Source organism: Monodon monoceros, unplaced genomic scaffold (genome assembly GCF_005190385.1).
Source record: "Monodon monoceros isolate NGI ecotype Baffin Bay Population unplaced genomic scaffold, NGI_Narwhal_1 Super_Scaffold_14, whole genome shotgun sequence".
Lineage (NCBI taxonomy): Eukaryota > Metazoa > Chordata > Mammalia > Artiodactyla > Monodontidae > Monodon > Monodon monoceros.
Window position 1 is genome coordinate 31430566 of NW_021703770.1, and position 26442 is coordinate 31457007.

The following is a 26442-nucleotide window of genomic DNA, read 5'->3' on the forward strand; positions in this document are numbered from 1 at the left end:
CTCCCCTCCACACCTGACAGCAGATTCACTCCTACCAAATGCCAAGCTCTGCAACTAAAGCGAGGCAACTGCAGAGCCAGGAGATGTGCAGGGTTCAGAGACCCCTAATGGCCCTGCTGGATTCAAGATGAACCAGACTGTGTGTTGGGGCAGGGAGAGAAGTCTCTGCAGTGAAACAGATCCCAGTGGGGGCAGACTTGTCCCCAGGCATTTGGGTCCATATCAAACCCCCATTTTGTTTTTTAATTTTTCTTAAATTTTGATTGAAATATAGTTGGTTTACAATGTTGTGAATTTCAGGTATACAGCAAAGTGGTTCTTTTCCATTATAGGTTATTACAAAATATCGAGTATAGTGTCCTGTGCTATACAGTAGGTCCTTGTTTATCTATTTTATATATAGTAGTGTGTATATATTTTTTATAAGATTTATTTTACTATTTATTTAATTTGTTTATTTTTGGCTGCATCGGGTCTTAGTTGCGGCACGCGGGATCTTTGTTGAGGCGCACAGGATCTTTCGTTGTGGCGCGCGGGCTTCTCTCTTTAGCTGTGGTGTGCGGGCTTAGTTGCCCCATGGCATGTGGGATCTTAGTTCCCTGACCAGGGATCGAACCCGTGTCCCCTGCATTGTAAGGCAGATTCTTTACCACGGGACCACGAGGGAAGTCCCATAGTGTGTATATTTTAATCCCATACTACTAATTTTTCCCTCCCCACCCTTTCCCCTTTCGTAACCAACCATAAGTTTGTTTTCTATGTCTGTGAGTCTATTTCTGTTCTGTAAATATGTTCATTTGTATCACTTTTAACGATTCCACACATAAGTGACATCATATGATATTTGCCTTTCTCTGACTTACTTCACTTAGTATGATAATCTCTAGGTCCATCCATGTTGCTGCAAATGGCATTATTTCATTCTTTTTTATGGCTGAGTAACATTCCATTGTGTATATATATACCACATCTTCTGTATCCATTCCTTTGTTGATGGACATTTAGGTTGCTTCCAAGTTTTAGCTATTGTAAATAGTGCTGCTATGAATATTGTGATGCATGTATCTTTTCAAATTAGAGTTTTCTCCAGATATATGCCCAGGAGTGGGATCGCTGGATCATACAGTAACTCTATTTTTAGCTTCTAACCTCCATTTTAAAGTTGCACCATATCAGACAAACAAAGCCATCTTTTTGCCTTTTACATTTGATTGAAAAAAAAAGGTTATTTGTGGTTGGTTTAATGGTTACTTATGTTGGATAAAGTTGGGGCCATTTATTTAGGACTCAATTTCTACTTTACTTGTTGGTATTCTTTGGCAAAGGCCTTCCTGCAAACAAAAATATGGATGCCTCTGATGGCCCAGATGGCAGTAAGACAGCTCTCAGAGGCTGCTCAAGGCAAGACATGGCTTCCATCTAGTGTAGCAACTCTGAGCAGTTGGTAGTAACTATCCAGGGTGTTGTCTTGAGAAGACTTGAGGGCCAAAATAGAGTAGTGATCATGGGCACTGGAGAATGGATTGGGGGCCCTTATGTCACATATTTACTAACCTGGATATAGCTTGTGATCAGCCAAGATTGACCAGGCACCAGTGAAGACCTCAGACCAGAAGGGTCCATGGTGCCCAGTATCTGGCCTCTTGGTGTGTGAATCACATACTCTATAAGGGAGGCAAAGATCTGGTCCCTGGTTCCTGACCCTTTCAATCAAGGACATAGACTGATAGGAAAGACTCAGCTCCAGAACCAGATGTGACCTCTAGTGATCTAAAAAGAACTATGTATTTGGTCTCTGCCCCCAGTTCCTGACACAGAGCTCCTAAATCCCTAGGAATTTCCTGGGTGACAGGAGCATCATTTGTTCTAATGAGGTAACTCTTGGTGGGCTTCTGGATGGCTCAGGTTGGGGGCTGGTCACTAGAAAGACCAAGTCACGATTAGAAGCTTGGAGTTTTCAGTCCCATCCCCACCATTCCTCTAGGGAGGGGAGAGGGACTGGAGATGAGTTAATAATGGATCATGCCTACATGATGTAGTCTCCATAAAAGATCTTCCGGGTTGGTGAACACATCCATGTGCTGGGAGGGTGTTGCACTCCAACTCCATGGGGGCAAAAGCTCCTGCACTTGGGACTGTCCAGACCTCAACCTATGTACCACTTCATCTGGCTGTTCACCTGTATCCTTTATTATATCCTTTACAGTAAACCAGTAAATATAAGGAGGTCCTATGAGCCATTCTAACAAATATTCGAAGCTGAGGAGAGGGTCATGGGAACCCCTGATTCATAGCTGGTTGGTCAGCAGTACAGGTGACAACTTGGGACTTGGGGCTGGCATCTGAAGTGGGGGACAGTCTTATGGGACTGAGCCCTTCACCTGTGGGGTCTGTGCTAGCTCCAGGCAGTTAGTGTTAGAATTGAGTTAAATTATAAGGTACCCAGTTGGTGTGCACTGATGATTGGAGAGTTGTCGGGTATAGAAAAACCTACCCGTCTGATATCAGAAGTCTGAGGAGTTGAGGAAAACAGGGGTTTTCCTTTAGTTCTGCTTGATCCATTCACTCATTCCACAAACATTTATTGCATGCTTTTCTGTGCCAGGTACTATACTGGTCACTGGGGATCCAAAGGCAACCACATCAGAGCCCCTGTCCTCAGGGAGCTCACTGTCTAGGGGTGAGACAGATATCAAACAAATAGTAACACTACAGTGTAGCGCGGGCTGCGGTAATCTTGCTAGAGCTTATTGACATGAATGATCAGGGAAGGATGGCTGCCCATGGCACTGGGGACAGAAAAGTTGTTCAAGGACCAAGGAAGTTCTATTCTCCCCTGAAACATTTTGGTGAGACTGTTTTGTGACCTGTCTATGCTTGATGATACTAGGAAAGCAATTAGAGGCCGGACTCAGGGCCCCTTGGCATTAATGGACAGAATAGGTACCCAGGGCAGCTATATATATCCAGTTATGCAGGTTGTGGCCTGCACAAGGGCACCCAGATTAAAAGGGAAAGCGGGAGGAAGGAAGGGGTGATCTTTACTAATGCTACCCAAAGGAGGCACCTTTTTCTAATTTGCCCAAGGTGCTGTTATTTGCCAGCAGAGAATCTGGGGAATCATCTTTTTCAATTACCCTGTGATCATGGATGGTAGGACTAACTGAGTTACCTTGTAACTGATGTCAACACATCTTAATAGCCCACGAGCATTTCTTGGATCTAAATGGAAGGCCAATTCCCAAGTCTTGCTTTATTTTGGACACGGGAAATGTTTCTTGACTGGTCAGTCAGGGTTCACCCAGGGGAAGCAGAAGCCCCTGTGAGTTCTGAGGTAAGGGATTTGTTATAGGAGTGAGACCTGACTTCCCTGTGGGAGGAGCTGGGGAGGTGAAGACCTGGAAGGGACTGGAGGGTCAGAGAAGGAGCCACCAAGCGTCCAGTCGGATAAGTTAAGTAGACCCCACCACTGCGGAGGGACCGCAAAAAAAGCCTTCAGGGAGGTTTTGCAGGGGGACTCTGCCCTGTGTGGGTCCCTCCTCCAGGGCTCTGCCACCAAGCATCTGAGGGAGGGTCTGGGGCTGCTGTTAGGAGGAGCTGGATGTGGAGTGGAGGAGAGTGAGGACAAGTGGGACCTGGCACCTTCGTGTCTGCCTGTCACCGAACTTAACCCCGACCACCTTCCGAGAGTAATGGCCACCACCCCACATTCATCTTCCAGATCTTTTACGAGTTCCTCCTTTGCCCATCTCTAACTCAGCGTTACGGGGAAGGGGAGCTGGGAGAGGTAGTTTCATTTTAGCCAAGTTCAGGGTACAAACCACCATGCTTGAAGGAAAGCGGGGGAGGGGTGTGCAGAATAAAGACACAAACACTGCAGAGTCCTTAGTTCAAAGCACCTGAGGTTCTGAGATGTGTGTGTAGCAGAATTGCTTGGGGAGATGTTGAAAGACAAATTCCCAAGCTCCAACTCTCAAGATTCCGAGGTCGCATCTGGGCACCTGTTTTAACAAGCTCTATAGGTGATACTGATGCACATAAAGCTTGAAAACCACTGTCACCAACCTTACAAGCAAATAAATAGGTTATTAATCAGTTCAACTCTCACGGCCTGCTGCTGGAAGCCCTCAGTAACCTGCCATTTAGGGACCCTGGGACCATGTCCAGATGTTGACACTACCCCAGATTCCCTCCTCAGCTGGACTTCGATAGGCCCTCCATCTGCATGCCTGCACCCTTTCAAAAGCAGACGAGACCTACTCTCCTGAGCTCTTCTCTCAGGGAGCTCGGTGTGGGGTGTGGTGGGTCGGCAGAGGAATCGCACCTGATACTGCCCAGGTGTTGATGGATTGGGAAAGCTGACGTATGCTCCACCCTGCAGACTGGGTTTACTGGTAACTCACACAACGGATTTATTTCATTCAGATGATTACCATTAAACAGTATGCACCTGACAGCCCAAAGTGCGTGGGCATCTGTGCAGGGCACTATGTGAAGCAAGTGAAAATGGTGGGTACCTGCCTTAGAGGTCAGGGAGGACCAGATTCACAGACCCTCCCACGTTCCTTATTTGCCCTGGGGCTCGCAGGCTCTCCCCACAGCCACCTACGTACACACCGCTTCCACTGGCTCCAAGGAAACTTTTGACCCAAAGCTACGGGAAATGCCAGCCTCTAGCTGCCTGGGGAGGTAAGGCAGGCAACCTGATAAATCTCCAGGGGTGATGGGGCAGGGCCTGGAGTGGCCCAGCTAAGGTGCAAGGCTGAGCTGAGAGATCTCCCTGCAGAGCCCCATAGGGTCAGAGTCAAGGCCATCATGTAGCTCTCCAGACCATCCCTTTCCCACACCTGTGTCTTCTGACTTTGTGAACAGAATCACAAAGAAACTGAAGCACATTCAAAATGCCACTTTCCCCTGTCTTCTCCTAGTATTAGTCAGCAGTACTGACTGAACAAATCGGCAGGCTGGGGATCCTCACACGTTAAACCTGCCTTGACAACCCAGGGACCTTGATGCGGAATCCAGAGTTTCACCCTCAAAGGACCTGACTCAAAAGGTGAGACCGGGACGCTGCATTTTAAACGATGCCACGAGGAAGTCCCATGCAGATGGTCAAGGACAAGATTCTGGAAAACATTGTCTAGGCAGAATGCTTGTGGAGGTGGGGTGGGAAGAGGAAGGGGCAGACCAGAATAAGACTTCACAGTCTAGGTGGGAAGGCAGATGGCACACAAATGAAAGACACTTAAGGACAGGCAACATGCAGAGCCCCACAAAGATGCTGGGAGAAGGGAGAGTTTACTTAGGTGCATTGATCTCTGTCTGTTTTGTTCATGGCTGTGTCCCCAGCACCTAGCAGGGCTGGGACTAGAGTGAGACAAGCGAGGCACCTAGGGCACAAAATTTAAGGAGGCGCTCACTCTCAGGTGACAGCCCTGCTCTTGCTGCTGCTAGAGGGAGCTGCTGCTTAAATTCTGCGTCCTAGGTACCTCGCCCTCCCTCATAGCCCTGAAACCTACAATTATGCCTAGCGCATAGTAGGCACTCTGTAAATATTGGTTGGGTGAATGAATGAATCTCTTTAACAAACATTTACTGGGTGAAAACCATAACACTAGGTGTGGGCAATGGGGGAAGGGGTGGGTCCAGGAGAAAATGACAGCCTAGAAATGAATTGGACACAGATCGAGCTCTGAAAGAATTTGTAAAACTTGATCTAGTAAGGTGAGCAGGCTGGGAAATAGAAAATGCAAGGGAGTGAAGGCTGCTGGAAAGGGAAGGGGCAGGGGCAGGGGTGAGGGGGTCTAATCGATCTCTGCTGGACGACATGCTCTGTGAGAGCTGAGACCCTGCCTCTTCTGACATAGCCCCGTTCCCGGCACAGGGTGGGCACTTAATATACATTCATCAAATGACTGAATGGCAAGCAACAGCCTGAAAGGTCCAGAGACATGCCCCACTGTGCTGTGCACCTCTACAGTTGAGCCTAAGTCCAAAAGAAGCAAGCGCCTGGAATTCGCTGAGGTTAATAACAAAGGCTCCCTAAAGATCCAGCCCAGCAGATCCCACACTTGGTTGTTATCAAAACCATCTGAGGCGTGTTTGGAAAATACTGACTCCCAGGCCCTACCCTAGAGGTGCCAAATCAGGGTCTTTATGGCGGGGCTCAGGAATCTGTATCTGAAACTCCCCAGTGCAGTTCATGAGCACCCGGCCTGGGGACCATCGCTCTAATCAGGAGACCAGACCCCAGCTTCTCGAGCACACTTGGTGGGCTCAGCCTCCAGGAGTGGCCACAGCCCTCCCGCATACCCCCAAGTTTGTACTGTGGTAACATACACATGACATAAAATTTACCATCTTGACCATGTCAGTGGTATTAGTACATTCATAACATTGTACAACCATCATCACCAACCGACTCCATAACTCTTTTCAGCTTGCAGAACTGAAACTCCCACTCTGCTCCCATAGCTGGCGTACCTGGGAAGTTGAGGTGTGTCCCACAGGGGGATGGGACATGTGACTATGGGAAGGTCTGAAGGTGTGGGCCCACGGGGGCAACCTCAGCAGGCCTTGATTCCCTTCACTAGAAGAGGGCGCCGTGCTTCACGTTGCTCTTTCAGGCCGATTCCTTCCCCCAGATAATGATGAGAAGTCAGCTGGGCAAAGAAAACCCTGGAACTCCCAAACTCAGAAGCATCCTTCAACTTAAAAAACAAGGGAAGTGATGGGAATTCCCTGGTGGTCCAGTGGTTAGGACTCCGCAGTTTTACTGCCGAGCATGCGCATTCAGTCCTGGTCGGGGAACTAGGATCCTGCAAGCCATGTGGTGTGGCCAAAAAAACAACAACAAAAAAACAAGGTAACTGAAAGATTACCTCCTCCCTTCTAACACTGTCCACCTGCCTCCCTCATCTTTGCCCAAGGAGGTGAAATGAGGCTGCTTCTTCAACTGCATCCAGCTTCTTATACTCCTAAAATGCAGGAGTTGGCCAGAAGGTGGCTACTGAAACGCAAGGGCCATCTCATAGAGAACCTCTGCTTTAAAAAGAGGTCAGTTGTCAAAATGAACCAATTCAGAAGCATAGCCCCTGGAGGATCTCAAGCTGTAAGCAGTGGTAGGAAGGATGCCTGGGTCAGGCCCAGGAGGTGGATTAACAACCTTGTGACCTTTTTTTTTCCCCCTTGGCCTTGTGGTTTGCGGGATCTTAGTTCCCCGACCAAGGATTGAACCTGCTGGACCGCCAGGGAATTCCCCCTTGTGACCTTTCTTTATCACATTCTTGTTAGTGGGTTTAGGCCTCCTTTACACAGTTGTCTGGGGGAAAAAATACCCTTTGTTTTGGAGGATTATGCAAACATTTTATAAGTGATTTACTGGCCTGTGTTTAACCTTTATTTAGTTGGTCCTGATTTACTTTACTAATTGATGCTCAATTCCAGGAAAAGCTCTGGTTCAAGGTTTACGGCCTGCCGAAAAAATGATTAAGATGTGTAAACACACAGCAGGAAGATTCTCTTCACTGTTCAGGTGATAAGGGGCTTCAAATACATGAATGGCATCCACACAGAAAAGGAATTAGATTTGGTTGGGGTGGAACTCCACAATGGCAGAACTGGGATTAGTGGTATGGAAGCTATAGGAAGAAGTATCCACTTGGTACGAGGAAAAAACTTTTGAACAATTATAATTATGTTAAAATAAAAATGAAGTGCCCCAGGAGGTGGTGAGCAGCTGAGCACTGGAACCATTGAATCAGGGGGTGGAGGGGTCACCTGTCAGGATGCTGGGAAGTGTTTGAGCTGATGTCAAAGGAGATCCAACTCAGGTCTAGGATTCTGTGATGAATGTTGGGGCTAGAAAGTTATATACACAGAGTTACTCCCTGTCCGGGGCCAGGGAAATGCTTTTCAGACAGGACTAAGGAGAAAGGATTTCCACATGGGAAGACTTGTTACAGAAAACATTATTTCAATGGGTAGTTAACAAAATAGAGCATGCATGTGAACTTATTTACAAAATGGAGATGGTGTTATTCACGTTGGTCACAGGGCTGCTGTAAATACTGAGACAATATAGGGATGTGCTTGGAACAGAGCCTTAGCTCAGTAAGTGTTCGAGATTATTAATAGATTATTTACAATGTGTAAAAGTTAGCTGGTCAATTTCTTTCTGAGGACATAGTCATTAGATGGCTACTGAAATAACTAGGAATCTATAAAAATTGACTGTGGTATATTGCCCATGGTAGAGTAGGAGGAGATAGGTTTTGGGGTTTAGAAACTAAAACTTGGTTAATATACCCACTTCTCCAATCACAGGAGATAGTAACTATCTGTAATACCACATTCAAATACAGAATACAGTAACTTGCGTTACCTACATACAGTTTACAGTGTACATTTACCTCTTTTGCATATAGATGGAGACATATGGCATAAGTATTTACATGCATATTTATAATTACTCTAATTCCTTGAAGTTAGGAAGTTAAGCAGTGAAAATATTCTTATAAAGTTATAAAATTGGTCCCTACTAAAACATCACTTCTCAGGTAATACTACTACCCCCTACTTCTTCTGTGATAGGGCTTTAAAAGTCCAAGTAAAGTGAAAGATGTTATGATTTATAATTTTGTCAGAAAATGTATGCTGAGAAAAATAACATATAATTCATTCTCTAAGAATCAGTCCATGTTTGGGACTTCCCTGGTGGCGCAGTGGTTAAGACTCCGCACTCCCAATGCAGGGGGCCCGGGGTTCGATCCCTGGTCAGGGAACTAGATCCCACATGCATGCCACAACTAAGGAGCCTGCCTGCCGCAACTAAGACCCGGCACAACCGAATTAATTAATTTATTAATTAAAAAAAAGAATGATGCTTGTAAAAAAAGAGAATTAGTGCACATTTGCAGTGATAACCTAGACTTATTAAACCTAAGAAAACATATTTTAATATCATTTAGTTTCATTTTTCAATATGAAGTTCCAATCAAACTTTTTCCCCCACTGATTACAAAACTGTGATTCTCTAAGTGAATTCATATTAAATGCTCTTGCCTGGTAGCAATTATCCTCAGATGTGGGAAGAGAAAGAGAGGGAGTGTGAGCAAGCACCAGTGACCTTTCTCAACTGTTGCCTAATTCTCTAGCTAAGTAGCAATGCGAGACAAACAGATCCACTGTCCTTGCTTCAAAGTCTTGTGAAATAGAAGCAGAATGACATTTCCTTTACTAGAGGAGGCCCTAAAAAGTAACCCGGGTTCTTTTACCAGAATTTTGCTGGAAGAGTTTGTGCGATGTGTTTGAAGTAGACAGCAACATTCAGATCAGATACTTCAAGACACTTCAGAGTTCAAACCTCACCGTGACTTTTTTTTTTTTTCGGTACACGGGCCTCTCACTGTTGTGGCCTCTCCCGTTGCGGAGCACAGGCTCCGGACGCGCAGGCTCAGCGGCCATGGCTCACGGGCCCAGCCGCTCCGCGGCATGTGGGATCTTCCCGGACCGGGGCACGAACCCGTGTCCCCTGCATCGGCAGGCGGACTCTCAACCACTGCGCCACCAGGGAAGCCCTCACCATGACTTTTGATTGCCATTTGAATGCATTCTTAGAATTTCAGAGCTAGAAAAACATTCTAGAAAATGATCCCTGGGGGTCAAACTTGTGTTGCTTTTGGTCAAATACATTTGGAGGCAATCCTCTCATTTAATAGGTAAGAAAACTGAAGAGAAAGTGGATAAGTGATTTTCCCTAGACAACAGGAGATTAGTGGCTTGATTGGAACCATGACCCAAGTCTCCTGGAATCACCTGAGGATCTACAAAAACTGATACTCCCTGATCCTACTGATGTCTCAGTCCCACCTCCAGAGTTGCTGACTTAATTGGTCCTGGGGGCAGCTGAACTGGGCATTTTGAAGAGCTCCCCAGGTGATTCTAGCATGCAAGAGATTCACTGATCTTTCCTAATTTTTGCTCTTACAAAGGGACCTATATCACTTTCCACTACAGTCTTTCTTCCTATCCTTTTACTTTTTCCTCACAGTTAATCCTAGTGTTGCCATATCCCAACAATTATTAAAGCCCACTGCCTGAAAAGGTGAGGCTGTGTGACCTCCAATGGGCGGAAGAGGATGGGAAGGCTGGGGACAGTGCGGGGGTGATTCAGAAGGTGTATGAAACCACAGAACAGCGGGCACCTAGTCCGCCCGGCCTTCTTATACTGAACAGATGGTGAATTTCAAAGCCGAATGTACGAGGGAACCAATGCCATACACCCAAATTTAAGTTTAAATATTCTCCATATGCTCGGGTTTTGAATTCTCTCCGGGAGCAGCAGGCAGCAGAAGCTAACCACCCCGAGTCCTAGCAGACAGCAAATGTCTCTTGGAGCTGAAAACTGCCAACTGCTGTGGTGATGGGAGCATGAAGCCAGGCCCTGGACCAATCCATTTCACCACCTGCTTGCTTGTCCCTCAGCTGTGAGAGGGTCTTTTCATTGCATTTAGTTGGGTGTGTAACAATGAGTGTTGGACCCTGTCCTAGAAGGGCAGTGGTGAAAAATTAAATTTAGAAATTACTCTTTCTTTTTGAGAAAAGTGATCAGTACAAGGAGAAAAACCTGTTCTGGAAGCCCGTGCCCTTGTGCTGGGCTTGTGGCCACAGTGATCAAAACGACACAGAAGTTCTCCGCCCCACCTTCAGGGCCACCAGCTTCAGGCCCTCAGATCTCGCAAGAAGTTCTGCCCCCGCCTCCTGGAGAATGCACCAATCAGGACTGGCCGCTGTAGTCCCCGCTAGGCTGGAGGATTCTCCTGATGCTGTGTTATGCTGCAGACTTCCTCAGAGGGGAGCTTCGTGTTCTCACCACGTGGGAAACGGAAGTGCTGGCTTTCCCATAAACAACCAACCCGGCAAATACCTGACCCTTCTGGTCATGTGCATGCCAGATCTGGCTGCACAGAAGGTAGCTTCCATCTTTCTGAAGGATACGAGGCTGCAGTGATGAATACCCACTCCTTTCTTGTAAAGGCTTTCACCCCAGTGTTTCATATGATTCTGCTTTCCTTTTCAAACCATGGGAACCCAAGAGTTCACTTTAACTATGTCCAAACTCTCTTTTTAGTTTTATCCAATCATTTCTGGGACATACATTACACTGTTTCTTGAAGGGAAGGAAAATAGAGATGGTACTTTATACCTTTGGACACAAGAACTGGAGCAACTCTCTCCTTGTTATCATGTATTAATTTTGTGGCATATTCTAGGACCATAACACAAGGCACTTTGAAACTACTACCAGTTAAAGTTTTGAATTAGATATAAAATAGTTAGAGGCCAGGTTGCTCCACCGTTTGGCTTAGGGGGCTGGGGAATCCATTTCTAAAACATTATTAGAGAGGGGCTTCTTATGTGATTAATTCTGGGCAGTGGACATAGGCAAATAAGGTCCCCACACTCTACGACCTCACAGTCTAGTGAAGAACAGAAATATTTGAATTAAAGATGACCATCCTGGGTTGTCCTACAGGAGAGAGATGCACAATTAAGTGACTTCCTTAGATTCTCTATCAAATCAGTAGTGTCACCAAAGCTGGGGAAGCAAACCCCTGATCTAACATATTCTGATGCACCTTTGGACAATGATGTCCACATTACCTTGGAGCCCAGGTTCTGTCTGCTAGGGACCTATTGAAAGTGAGTGTAGCAAGAAACCAAGATGAGAAGACTCTGACTGCAGCCAAAAAGATGTCAAAGAGAGAAAGTCCATGATCTGTGGTGAGGCAACAGTGAGGAAGATGGCACCCGAAATGGGGAGTTACATGTGGGATAGGTCACATAGGACTGGATTGTGAAGGCTGTTATAGAGGGAGTTACATGTGGGATAGGTCATGTAGGACTGGATTGTGAAGGCTGTTATAGAGGAAAATTTTAGGGGGGTTGTTTTGCTTTTATCTTTTTTTCACCCCAGGTGAAGAAATTTGAATTAAAAATTCAGTTTTTTAAGCACTTCATCATTAATCCATGTAAGGTTCTCTTACTTTACTTTTACTTTTTACCTCCAAACCCTAATTATATTCCCTTTGCCCCCATAGTACCTACTCTCGTGTTTACTATATCTTTAGATGTGCATGCATACCTTCTTCAAAAGGCATATTACTTTTATGTCAATGTGTCTTTACAGAAATGATAATGTGCTATAAATCCTGTTCTGTTTCCTATGTTTTCCCCTCAGCACTAGGTTTCTAAGATCCATCAGTGTTGCTATGTACATCTGGTTGACATTTCTTAACTGCTATTTAGTTTTTAAGTGTACATCTGCCAGATTTACTAATAATCCCTTTCTCTAATGATAAGCACCTAGGCTGTCTCCAACATCCAGCTACCCCAAGAAGTCCCATGATGAACATCCTTATGGACCCATGGGGGAATTTCCTTGGAGTATATTCCAGATTTTTTCCACAGGTCATAGGGCATGTGCATGCTTAATCTCAACAGCTGCCAGATTGCTCTTCTGAATGATTGTACCAGTTGACACTCCCTCCAGCAGTGCCCTAGTGTTCCATCTTCCACATTCTCAGCTGCACCGTTATCACCCTTCTGATATTGGTCATTCTTAGGCATTCTAAGACAGAAGCTTAGAGTAGATACAATAGGTCATAGGGAGCTATCTAAAGCTCTTCACCTGTGAGTACCACGAGAAAGGGGATGCTTTAGAAGCATTGTGCAGGGATGAATGATCTGACTTGCAAAACCAAAAGATGCAACTGTATTCTCTGGGACGTTTGGGAGGTGTTTAGCATTACAAGTGCAAAACGTTTTCTACATATACTACTTTCTTTGCACAAATATCCCATTTGGTGTTTGTTCCCACTCCCATGATTGGTTAGTTTGTGCTGATCTGGCCTGAAACATGATTTGACTTGGTTATGGCCATTGTTCACTATGGCTGGTAGTGGAAGGCAGGGAGGGGAGGTGGGGCTGCAAGACCAGAGTATCTTGCTGAGCAGAAGCCCGGCCTCACTTGATGAGCTGTGCCTTCCTCCCTATCTTCAGCTGTCATCCTCCTTGTGTGAGAGAATTAGATGGAATATTAAAGTGACACTAAGTGATAACAAGGAACATTCGTAGAGTACTTGCTACTCAAAGTGTGGTCCTCAGACCAACAGCTTAGGTAACACCTGGGATGCTGCTTGTTAGAAATGCAGAATCTTGGTGCCCACCCCAGACCTGCAGAATCAGAATCTGCCTTTAGCAAGGTCACCAAGGGATTCTATGCACATTAGAGTTTGACAAGCACTGCTTCAGTCTTTGCCAAACATTTTTTACATAGACTGTCATATTTCCACTCTTCCCAACACCCCGATTTCCTTGGGTATCAGTTATTTAACTCCCATGTTACAGGTGAGAAAACCGAGGCTGGGCAGGTTAAAGTGACTATTCCAAGAATACCCAGAAGAGCCAGTGCAGCCAGATTTTCAGACTCTGCAACTGCCTCTCAAGGTCGTGCTTTACTTACATCCCCTTCTCCCCATGCCCCACGTTTCTTCATTCCAAAAGAAAGACACCCAGGAAGAGCTCATTTCAGAGCCAAACAAAAATGGATTGGTGGTGAGGCTACCCAGTCTGGTGGTCCTCTGGGATGCAAATTGCATTCACTGCTATTCAGACTCAATCCTCCTGCTTCACTGCAACTTAGTTAAGAGGGGCAGTCAGATCTTCACTGAGTGTGAGTTGGGTGGAGATACTAGTGGGTCCCTCCCTTGATTGAAGAGTACCAGGGTCCATTTTTCCTTCTTAAAAGCAGGTTAAGCAGGGGTGCTTAATCTGGGGTTCCTCAGGCCCCCAAGACATTTGTGAATAGAGTTCAGGAGTCTTCAACCTTAGCATTTTCTTAAGCATAACTACATATAGAAAACAAACCACAGTAGCATCAGAAGGACCTGTGATTTTGTCACTAATAGAAATCACAGGTATTTCTATACCGAGTTGCAACTATTGTACATTTCAAAATCATGTTTATGTTCATCACAACTTCAATATTACTTCAGTTATTAGACCCACACTAGATCTTGTTTTTGAATGTGTTCATGAACGTGCACTATATTTCTAAATTATAATTTTTTAAATATTTTGATAACTATATCAGTATAATGGTTTCCTTTGTAATCTGACAAATTGCATTTTATGAGCTTCAAAACATTATTCTGAGAAGGAGCTCATAGGCTTCATTAAACTGTAGAAGGACCATGTCAGATTCTGGAAGTTTTATCACATCTTCCAGTCTGTTTTTGGTCAGTTAGGTCATCCCTATATTTGTTTTATATCTGTTATCGGTAGCAACATAGCACTTAAAACCGAAAGGGCTTATGTGCTTGTCTTCAGGGGTGAAATGAAGGATTTTCTGCACACCATTCTGCACACCATTGCAGTCAGGCTTGGTGGGATTGGAGGTTGAAGAACCCCAAGGGAGAACATTTATGACCCTTGCCCTTCTTCTAGAAGATCTTCTCAACATTCAGAAGATTTCAATTAAAATTGCTGGTGCATGGGGCTTCCCTGGTGGCGCAGTGGTTGAGGGTCCGCCTGCCGATGCAGGGGACGCAGGTTCGTGCCCCGGTCCGGGAAGATCCCACATGCCGCGGAGCGGCTGGGCCCGTGAGCCATGGCCGCTGAGCCTGCGCGTCCGGAGCCTGTGCTCCGCAACGGGAGAGGCCACAGCGGTGAGAGGCCCGCGTACCACAAAAAAAAAAAAAAAAAAGAAAGAAAAAATTGCTGGTGCCACATGCTGGACAGAGACCATTAACCATAGCTTTTTCTATTATTTCCCCTGCTGCAGGTGTGTGTTATAATCTCGATTATAATCCACAAAGAAGCTGGAAGATGTTCGGCCTTTGAAAAGGAACATCCCTTCTTTTTATTTTTTGCATCTTTATTGGAGTATAATTGCTTTACAATGGTGTGTTAGTTTCTGCTTATGACAAAGTGAATCAGCTATACGTATACATATATCCCCAAACCCCCTCCCTCTTGTGTCTGCCTCACACCCTCCCTATCCCACCCCTCTAGGTGGTCACAAATCACTGAGCTGATCTCCCTGTGCTATGTGGCTACTTCCCACTAGCTATCTATTTTACATTTGGTAGTGTGTATATGTCCATGCCACTCTCTCACTTCGTCCCAGTTTACCCTTCCTCCTCCCCGTGTCCTCAAGTCCATTCTCTACGTCTGCGTCTTTATTCCTGTCCTGCCCCTAGGTTCTTCAGAACCATTTTTTTTTTATTTTTTTAATTTTTTAAAACATCTTTATTGGAGTATAATTGCTTTACAATGGTGTGTTAGTTTCTGCTTTATAACAAAGTGAATCAGTTATACATATACACATGTTCCCATATATCCTCCCCCTTGCGTCTCCCTGCCTCCCACCCTCCCTATCCCACCCCTCTAGGTGGTCACAAAGCACCAAGCTGATCTCCCTGTGCTATGCGGCTGCTTCCCACTAGCTATCTGTTTTACGTTTGGTAGTGTATATATGTCCATGCCACTCTCTCACTTTGTCACGGCTTACCCTTCCCCCTCCCCATATCCTCAAGTCCATTCTCTAGTAGGTCTGTGTCTTTATTCCCATCTTACCCCTATGTTCTTCATGACCTTTTTTTTTTTCTTAGATTCCATATATATGTGTTAGCATACGGTACTTGTTTTTCTCTTTTCACTCTGTATGACAGACTCTAGGTCCATCCACCTCACTACAAATAACTCTATTCCATTTCTTTTTATGGCTGAGTAATATTCCATTGTATATAAGTGCCACATCTTCTTTATCCATTCATCTGTCAATGGACATTTAGGTTGCTTCCATGTCCTGGCTATTGTAAATAGAGCTGCAGTGAACATTGTGGTACATGACTCTTTTTGAATTATGGTTTTCTCAGGGTATATGCCCAGTAGTGGGATTGTTGGGTCATATGGTAGTTCTATTTTTAGTTTTTTAAGGAGCCTGCATACTGTTCTCCATAGTATCAATTTACATTCCCACCAACAGTACAAGAGGGTTCCCTTTTCTCCACACCCGCTCCAGAATTTATTTATTATTCTTTTTAATTTTTATATTTATTTGTTTGTTTGTTTTTGGCAGTGTTGAGCCTTCATTGCTGTGCACAGGCTTTCTCTAGTTGTGGGGAGTAGGGGCTACTCTTCTTTGCGGTGTGCGGGCTTCTCATTGCAGTGGCTTCTCGTTGCAGAGCACAGGTTCTGGGCACGTGGGCTTCAGTAGTTGTGGAGCGTGGTCTCAGTAGTTGTGGCTCATGGGCTCTAGAGCTCAGGCTCAGTAGTTGTAGTGCACGGGCTTAGTTGCTCCACGGCATGTGGGATCTTCCCGGACTAGGACTTGAACCCGTGTCCCCTGCATTGGCAGGCAGATTCTTAACCAGTGCGCCACCGGGGAAGTCCTCCAGCATTTATTGTTTGTAGATTTTTTGATGATGGCCATTCTGACTGGTGTGAGATGATACCTCACTGAAGTTTTGATTTGTATTTCTCTAATGATTAATGATGTTGAGCATTTTTTCATGTGCTTGTTGGGAATCTGTATATCTTCTTTGGAGAAATGTCTATTTAGGTCTTCTGCCCGTTTTTGGATTGGGTTGTTTTTTTTTTGCTATTGAGCTGCATGAGCTACTTGTAAATTTTGGAGATTAATCCTTTGTCAGTTGCTTCATTTGCAAATATTTTCTCCCATTCTGAGGGTTGTCTTTTCATTCGTTTATGGTTTCCTTTGCTTTGCAAAAGCTTTTAAGATTCATTAGGTCCCATTTGTTTATTTTTGTTTTTATTTCCATTTCTCTAGGAGGTGGGTCACAAAGGATCTTGCTGTGATTTGTGTCATAGTGTTCTGCTATGTTTTCCTCTAAGAGTTTTATAGTGTCCAGTCTTACATTTAGGTCTCTAATCCATTTTGAGTTTATTTTTGTGTATGGTGTTAGGGAGTGTTCTAATTTCATTCTTTTACATGTAGCTGTTCAGTTTTCCCAGCACCACTTATTGAAAAGGCTGTCTTTTCTCCATTGTATATTCTTGCCTCCTTTGTCAAAAATAAGGTGACCATATGTGCGTGGGTTTATCTCTGGGCTTTCTATCCTATTCCATTGATCTATATTTCTGTTTTTGTGCCAGTACCATACTGTTTGGTTTTTTTTTAACATCTTTATTGGAGTATAATTGCTTACAATGGTGTGTTAGTTTCTGCTTTATAACAAAGTGAATCAGTTATACATATACACATGTTCCCGTATCTCTTCCCTCTTGCGTCTCCCTGCCTCCCACCCTCCCTATCCCACCCCTCTAGGTGGTCACAAAGCACCAAGCTGATTTCTCTGTGCTATGCGGCTGCTTCCCACTAGCTATCTATTTTACATTTGGTAGTGTATATATGTCCATGCCACTCTCTCACTTTGTCACAGCTTACCCTTCCCCCTCCCCACATCCTCAAGTCCATTTTCTAGTAGATCTGTGTCTTTATGCCCATCTTACCCCGAGGTTCTTCATGACCTTTTTTTTTTTCTTTCTTAGATTCCATATATATCTGTTAGCATACGGTATTTGTTTTTCTCTTTCTGACTTACTTCACTCTGTATGACAGACTCTAGGTCCATCCACCTCACTACAAATAACTCAATTTCGTTTCTTTTTATGGCTGAGTAATATTCTATTGTATATAAGTGCCACATCTTCTTTATCCATTAATCCGATGATGGACACTTAGGTTGCTTCCATCTCCTGGCTATTGTAAATAGAGCTGCAATGAACATTTTGGTACATGACTCTTTTTGAATTATGGTTTTCTCAGGGTATATGCCCAGTAGTGGGATTGCTGGGTTGTATGGTAGTTCTATTTGTAGTTTTTTAAGGAACCTCCATACTGTTCTCCATAGTGGCTGTATCAATTTACATTCCCACCAGCAGTGCAAAGTGTTCCCTTTTCTCCACACCCTCTCCAGCATTTATTGTTTCTAGATTTTTTCATGATGGCCATTCTGACCGGTGTGAGATGATATCTCATTGTAGTTTTGATTTGCATTTCTCTAATGATTAATGATGTTGAGCATTCTTTCATGTGTTCTTGGCAATCTGTATATCTTCTTTGGAGAAATGTCTATTTAGGTCTTCTGCCCATTTTTGGATTGGGTTGTTTAATATTGAGCTGCATGAGCTGCTTGTAAAGTTTGGAGATTAATCCTTTGTCAGTTGCTTCATTTGCAAATATTTTCTCCCATTCTGAGGGTTGTCTTTTCGTCTTGTTTATGGTTTCCTTTGCTGTGCAAAAGCTTTGAAGTTTCATTAGGTCCCATTTGTTTATTTTGTTTTTATTTCCATTTCTCTAGGAGGTGGGTCAAAAAGGATCTTGCTGTGATTTATGTCATAGAGTGTTCTGCCTATGTTTAGCTCTAAGAGTTTGATAGTTTCTGGCCTTACATTTAGGTCTTTAATCCATTTTGAGCTTATTTTTGTGTATGGTGTTAGGGGGTGTTCTAATCTCATACTTTTACATGTACCTGTCCAGTTTTCCCAGCACCACTTCTTGAAGAGGCTGTTTTTTCCCCACTGTATATTCTTGCCTTCTTTATCAAAGATAAGGTGACCATATGTGTGTGGGTTTATCTCTGGGCTTTCTATCCTGTTCCATTGATCTATATTTCTGTCTTTGTGCCAGTACCATACTGTCTTGATTACTCTAGCTTTGTAATATAGTCTGAAGTCAGGGAGCCTGATTCCTCCAGTTCCGTTTGTCTTTCTCAAGATTGCTTTGGCTATTCGGGGTCTTTTATGTTTCCATACAAATTGTGAAATTTTTTGTTCTAGTTCTGTGAAAAATGCCAGTGGTAGTTTGATAGGCATTGCACTGAATCTGTAGATTGCTTTGGGTAGTAGAGTCATTTTCACAATGTTGATTCTTCCAATCCAAGAACATGATATATCTCTCCATATGTTTGTATCATCTTTAATTTTTTTCATCAGTGTCTTATAGTTTTCTGCATACAGGTCTTTTGTCTCCTTAGGTAGGTTTATTCCTAGGTATTTTATTCTTTTTGTTGCAGTGGTAAATGGGAGTGTTTCCTTAATTTCTCTTTCAGATTTTTCATCATTAGTGTATAGGAATGCAAGAGATTTCTGTGCATTAATTTTGTATCCTGCTACTTTACCAAATTCATTGATTAGCTCTAGTAGTTTTCTGGTAAAGTCTTTAGGTTTCTCTATGTATAGTATCATGTCATCTGCAAACAGTGACAGCTTTACTTCTTCTTTTCCAATTTGGATTCCTTTTATTTTCTTTTTCTTCTCTGATTGCTGTGGCTAAAAGTTCCAAAAGTATGTTGAATAATAGTGGTGAGAGTGGGCAATCTTGTATTGTTCCTGATCTTAGTGGAAATGGTTTCAGTTTTTCACCATTGAGAACGATGTTGGCTGTGGGTTTGTCATATATGGCCTTTATTATGTTGAAGTAAGTTACCTCTTTGCCTACTTTCTGTGGGGGGCGGTTATCATAAATGGGCGTTGAATTTTATCGAAAGCTTTTTCTGCATCTATTGAGATGACCATATGGCTTTTATCCTTCAATCTGTTAATATGGTGTATCACATTGACTGATTGGCATATATTGAAGAATCCTTGCATTCCTGGGATAAACCCCACTTGATCATGGTGTATGATCCTTTTAATGTGCTGTTGGATTCTGTTTGCTAGTATTTTGTTGAGGATTTTTGCATCTATGTTCATCAGTGATACTGGCCTGTAGTTTTCTGTCTTTGTGACATCTTTGTCTGGTTTTGGTATCAGGGTGATGGTGGCCTCGTAGAATGAGTTTGGGCGTGTTCCTCCCTCTGCTATATTTTGGAAGAGTTTGAGAAGGATAGGTGTTAGCTCTTCTCTAAATGTTTGATAGAATTCACCTGTGAAGCCATCTGGTCCTGGGCTTTTGTTTGTTGGAAGATTTTTAATCACAGTCTCAGTTTCAGTGCTTGTGATTGATCTGTTTATATTTTCTATTTCTTCCTGGTTCACTCTCAGAAAGCTGTGCTTTTCTAAGAAATTGTCCATTTCTTCCAGGTTGTCCATTTTATTGGCATATAGTTGCTTGTAGTAATCTCTCAATATCCTTTGTATTTCTGCAGTGTCTGTTGTTACTTCTCCTTTTTCATTTCTAATTCTATTGATTCAAGTCTTCACCCTTTTTTTCTTGATGAGTCTGGGTAATGGTTTATCAATTTTGTTTATCTTCTCAAAGAACCAGCTTTTAGTTTTATTGATCTTTGCTATTGTTTCCTTCATTTCTTTTTCATTTATTTCTGTTCTGATCTTTATGATTTCTTCCCTGCTGCTAACTTTGGGGTTTTTTGTTCTTTCTCTAATTGATTTAGATGTAAGGTTAGGTTGTTTATTTGAGTTGTTTCTTGTTTCTTGAGGTAGGATTGTATAGCTATAAACTTCCCTCTTAGAACTGCTTTTGCTGTGTCCCATAGGTTTTGGGTTGTCCTGTTTTCACTGTCATTTATTTCTAGGTATTTTTTGATTTCCTCTTTGATTTCTTCAGTCATCTCTTGGTTATTAAGTAGTGTATTGTTTAGCCTCCATGTGTTTGTATTTTTTACAGATTTTTTCCTGTAATTGGTATCTAGTCTCATAGCATTGTGGTCAGAAAAGATACTTGATACGATTTCAATTTTCTTAAATTTACCAAGGCTTGATTTGTGACCCAAGATATGATCTATCCTGGAGAATGTTCCATGAGCACTTGAGAAGAAAGCGTATTCTGTTGTTTTTGGATGGAATGTCCTATAAATATCAATTAAGTCCATCTTGTTTAATGTATCATTTAAAGCTTGTGTTTCCTTATTTATTTTCATTTTGGATGATCTGTCCATTGGTGAAAGTAGGGTGTTAAAGTCCCCTATACTATGGTTGTGTTACTGTCGATTTCCCCTCTTATGGCTGTTAGTATTTGCCTTATGTATTGAGGTGCTCCTATGTTGGGTGCATAAATATTTACAATTGTTATATCTTCTTCTTGGATTGATCCCTTGAGCATTATGTAGTGTCCTTCTTTGTGTCTTGTAATAGTCTTTGTTTTAAAGTCTATTTTGTCTGATATGAAGATTGCTACTCCAGCTTTCTTCAGATTTCCATTTGCATGGAATATCTTTTTCCATCCCCTTACTTTCAGTCTGTACGTGTCCCTAGGTCTGAAGTGGGTCTATTGTGGACAGCATATACATGAGTCTTGTTTTTGTATCCATTCAGCCAGTCTGTGTCTTTTGGTTGAAGCATTTAATCTATTTCCATTTAAGGTGGTTATCAATATGTATGTTCCTATTACCATTTTCTTAATTGTTTTGGGTTTGTTGTTGTAGGTCTTTTCCTTCTCTGTGTTTCCTGCCTAGAGAAGTTCCTTTAGCATTTGTTGTAAAGCTGGTTTGGTGGTGCTGAATTCTCTTAGCTTTTGCTTGTCTGTAAAGGTTTTAATTTCTCCATCGAATCTGAATGAGATCCTAGCTGGGTAGAGTAATCTTGGTTGTAGGTTTTTCCCTTTCATCGCTTTAAATATGTCCTGCCACTCCCTTCTGGCTTGCAGAGTTTCTGCTGAAAGATCAACTGTTAACCATATGGGGATTCCCTTGTATGTTATTTTTTGTTTTTCCCTTGCAGCTTTTAATATGTTTTCTTTGTATTTAATTTTTGATAGTTTGATTAATATTTGTCTTGGAGTGTTTCTCCTTGGATTTATCCGGTATGGGACTCTCTGTGCTTCCTGGACTTGACTGACTATTTCCTTTCCCATATTAGGGAAGTTTTCAACTATAATCTCTTCAAATATTTTCTCAGTCCCTTTATTTTTCTCTTCTTCTTCTGGAACCCCTATAATTCGAGAGTTGGTGTGTTTAATGTTGTCCCAGAGGTCTCTGAGACTGTCCTCAATTCTTTTCATTCTTTTTTCTTTTTTCTGCTCTGCGGTAGTTATTTCCACTATTTTATCTTCCAGGTCACATATCCGTTCTTCTGCCTCAGTTATTCTACTATTGATTATTTCTAGAGAATTTTTAATTTCATTTATTGTGTTGTTCATCACTGTTTGCTCTTTATTTCTTCTAGGTCCTTGTTAAACACTTCTTGTATTTTCTCCATTCTATTTCCAAGATTTTGGATCATCTTTACTATCATTACTGTGAACTGTTTTTCAGGTAGACTGCCTATTTTCTCTTTATTTGTTTGGTCTGGTACATTTTTAACTTGCTCCTTCATCTGCTGTGTGTTTCTATGTCTTCTCATTTTCCTTAACTTACTGTGTTTGGGGTCTCCTTTTTGTAGGCTACAGGTTTATAGTTCCTGTTGTTTTTGGTGTCTGCCCCCAGTGGCTAAGTTTGGTTCAGTGGGTTGTGTAGGCTTCCTGGTGGAGGGGGACTGGTGCCTGTATTCTGGAGGATGAGGCTGGATCTTGTCTTTCTGGTGGGCAGTACCATGTCTGGTGGTGTGGTTTGGGGTGTCTGTGACGTTATTATGATTTTAGGCAGCCTCGCTGCTAATGGGTGGCATTGTGTTCCTGTCTTGCTAGTTGTTTGGCATAGGGTGTCCAGCACTGTAGCTTGCTGGTCGTTAAGTGGAGCTGGGTCTTAGCGTTGAGATGGAGATCTATGGGAGAGCTTTCGCTATTTGATATCACGTGGAGCCGGGAGGTCTCTGGTGGACCAATGTCCTGAACTCAGCTCTCCCACCTCAGAGGCACTGGCCTGACACCCGGCTGGAGCACCAAGACCCTGTCAGCCACATGGCTCCTGTGGGTTGTCAGTGAGCCAGGAGACCGCGGTCATCTGAGCGCATCCAAACTAGAAACCAGACTTTTTTCTTCCTTTGTGCTTAGTCTAGTTTCACTTGGTCGTAGGGTACCACATGTGGAGGTTCTGCACCGGGCACTTAAGACGAGAGTTTCTAGTGCAAAACGACTGCGCCAGTGCCTCAGCTTAGACGCTGCGATGACTCTGTGAAGGAACATCCCTCCTTTCATACCCATGATACTAGACAAGATTTCCAGGATTCTGAAGTCTCAATAGGAAAAAGGTAGTAACTAAGACTCTCCAGAGAAAATGGAAACTCATACTTTTAAATAGTCTGTAAGAACTCTATAATTATTGATGTGCAGAGTGATAGATTAAGTTAATAAACAAAAAGCAGGTTACAAAGTAGCATACCTTATTATAGGGTGGGGTGGGGGGTAGTGAGAAGGCAGGGCAGAGAAAAAGAGTGAAAAATGTATGTCAAAATGTTAATAGTGGTTAATTCTGGGTAGCAGGATTACAGGAGATTTTCATCTTTTTATTCCTTTTTGTATTTTTTTATGATCAGCATATATTATTTTGTTTAAAAAAAACCCCCAAGGCGATAAGGCTGTTTTCATTTTGTAACCTTGCAGTACCACTTAACCAGTTAACTAGCTTCACACTTCCTGGGGAGATAAAAAAGAGCGGAATCGAGAGTGGAAAAATTGAATTCTTTACCAAAAAAATCCTAAAGTGTTATAATAAACCATGGACTTTATATAATGGGTCAAATTAGGTCCCCCGTATACCTAGTGAACCAGGCAACAACTGGTGCATAGCAGGCGCTGGATCAAGGTGAACTCCCTTCCTTCCTATTACACGTTTATTTCCATTTCCGAGCCTCAGTAGAGTGCTGGGGTCGGGGGAGCGGGAGTGGGGCTGCTGGGGGTAGGGTTCTTCCAGATCTACATACTTCCCCCTTCTCCAAGTTAAAAAAAAACTTACTTCTTGCTCCAATTTTTCTTCCTTTTCTAATTCATCAGTTTTTTTAGTTCTCCTTCCTGGAACCTTCTTCCAGCCATTTTAGATTCTTTGAAGAAAAAAAAAAAAGTATTCTTATAAAATGAGTATTTTGAAAACGGTGGCTGTCTCTCCAGAGCTGAAACAAACACACAGCCACTATTTCAGTTATCCCTTGCAGCATATCAAACCACCCCAAAACCTAGGGACATCCCTGCAGACAGAAGTGGGGGTAAGGGGCTACTGGGTGGAGAGGAGGCAGGAAATGCTGCCTGGGTTACTCTTCCATTTATTGTTCATGATTCTGTGGGTCAGAAATTCAAGTAGAGCTTATCTCTTCTCCAGGCTGTGTCAGCTAGGCCTGCTTGACTGGGGCTGGAGGACATCCAGTCGCCCTGTCAGGCATCTGGAGTCTTGTTCCTGGCTGGTGGTTGGGATACCTTGGTCTCCACGTGGCCATTCTCCCTTCAAATGTTCTCTCTTTATTCAGTAAGTTAGCCTAGCCTAAGCTCCTCTGCCTAGTGGCTGATTTCCAAGAGGGTAAAAATAGGAAATTCAAACCCTTCTTAAAACCTAGGCATGAAGTCCCATAGTACCATCCAGGTCCCTACTGGTCAAAGCCAGCCCAGAATCAAGGGTTGGGGGAATTAAACTTCACCTCTTGATGCAGGAATGGCAAAGTCACATTGGAAAAGATTATGCAGAATGGGAGGGGTTTTGTGACCATCTTTAGAAACAATCTACTCAACATATCAATATTTAAAAAAAAATTTTTAAAGAGCTTAATAACTATGGTAACTAGTATAATGAAAATAATGAATGATATTCACCAATCAGAGGGGATAATTATTTTTTCTAATTTGTTTGACCCTTTCAATTTCTGAATCATCCCCTGTTTGCCTTTCATCTCCACTTTGTGTCACATTAGGCCAAGAAATCCTAAGTGCTGCATGTATGAAAGAAGTCCTCACTGTGTCACTCTTTGCCAGTATTTCACCATGTGGCTGTTTCCTCTTAGTCTCCGTCCTGTGCTTGTAGTTCACCAGAAGACCACCCTCAGTTCTCTTACCTCTCATTCCTTACTCTTCCTAGAGGATTTCATTCACCCCCTGGTTTCCAATGCCACCTACACCCTGATGACAACAAATTTTAATCTCCAGCCCAGATCCTTCTCTTCTGGGCTCCAGACCTGAAATTCCAGCTGCCTCCTGGACATCTCTATTTGGATGTCCCACAGGTAACCTCATGTTTATATGTCCTAAATCAAGTTTGGCATTTTCTTCCTCTCCACCCTAACTTACTACCTCCCTACAGTCCCTTTCTTGGGCAATAGTGTCCTGTTTTTGTCCTGTTTCATCCAGTGAATCAAGCCAAAAACTCAGCAGTCCTCCTCCACACCTCCCTCTTCCTCACGCCCACATCCAATCAATTACCAAATCTTCCTGGTTCTTGGTGTCTCTATTCCAGCTTTTCCATGCCTGCCACCATTTCCATAGTTTAAGCTACCATCATCTTTGTTGCTTACATTGCTACGAAACCTCACTGGTGTTAGACCCTAGCCTCTGTGGTCCATTATCAAACTGGGCCAGAATGAATTTTCTATACTATCATTGCTAAAACCTGTCAGTAGGTCCCCCCTGTCCCCAAGATAAAAGTCCCACATCTACATTTCTTAGCAGGGCACACAAAGGCCCTTTATGTTTGGGGCTGCTTCCCTTAATATACTAAGTGCCTCATCCTAACTCTCAAATTTGTGATCCAGACAATTCAGAGCATCCTGAATCCCCACCACTCTCTCTACTCTTCACCTCCACCTCTCCTCTCCTCCAGCTTAGAAGTCAACCAGAGGAACCTTCCCTTACCCCTTCCTTCCTCGCCTACCTAGGACACTGTGCATACTCTTTTCTTAGCATTTACCACACCACAGTAATGGCTGGCTCACTTATTTACTTCTTCCACTGTACTGGAAGCTCCTGAAACACAAGAGCTGTGTCTTTTCTTATGGTGGTTCCTTAGTGTTCAGCTAGTGCCTGGCATATGGTGGGGCAATGAATGAATGAATGAATGGTGATAATATCCACTGGCTGTAAGGAGCAAAGAGAAGATGGCTGGTGGGTACAATGTGTTTTAATATCCATATAACTGAACTGAGGAATCTTTACATGTCACCCCCCGGCCCCCCCTTCCCCTTCCTTCACTGTTCTGATTGAAGGAGAAACCAGCACCATTAGCAGGAGGGGGTCAGCACTTAATTGAAGTAACGCTTACTATTGCCTACGACTTTTTTTACTCATGTTTAAGATGACAGTTTTCTGTGCCTGGTCCTGTAATGATGTAAGCTAAGGGAAAGACTTAGAAGGATCCATACTTCTGCCTAGGCACTTGTTCACATTCTGTCTATAACCTCAGTGAATCTTCACAGACAACCTACAATTTTATTTCCTCCATTAAAGAGTCTTGACTGCCTAAAATGTCTGCACTGGACCACAAAGATGATTATGACATGGCTACCATCTTGAAGGAGCTTTTATTTATACATATAGTCTACTTGTCTTTGTCTTGCCGTCCAAGCCTTCTGAGAGCAGGGACCTGGCCTGTCTTATTCATT

At 43.2% G+C, this 26442-nt stretch overlaps 1 protein-coding gene across 7 annotated transcripts in view; it reads left to right on the top strand.

Moving 5' to 3' along the window:
* KLF10 (Kruppel like factor 10) overlaps positions 1-26442 on the top strand; it is a 42820-nt gene that overhangs the window by 7114 nt on the left and 9264 nt on the right. For 3 of the 7 annotated variants that reach the window (XM_029223002.1, XM_029223005.1, XM_029223006.1), the window contains 2 exons: positions 4929-5056; positions 14846-14965. The exons of 1 other annotated variant lie outside the window; for it this stretch is intronic. In XM_029223002.1, the coding sequence (XP_029078835.1) occupies positions 14963-14965 (3 nt within the window). In that variant the 5' untranslated portion in view covers positions 4929-5056; positions 14846-14962. Of the gene's footprint in view, positions 1-4928; positions 5057-7501; positions 7535-14845; positions 14966-23085; positions 23116-26442 lie in introns of those variants that run through there. 3 more of the 7 variants (XM_029223007.1, XM_029223004.1, XM_029223010.1) reach the window with 3 other exon arrangements.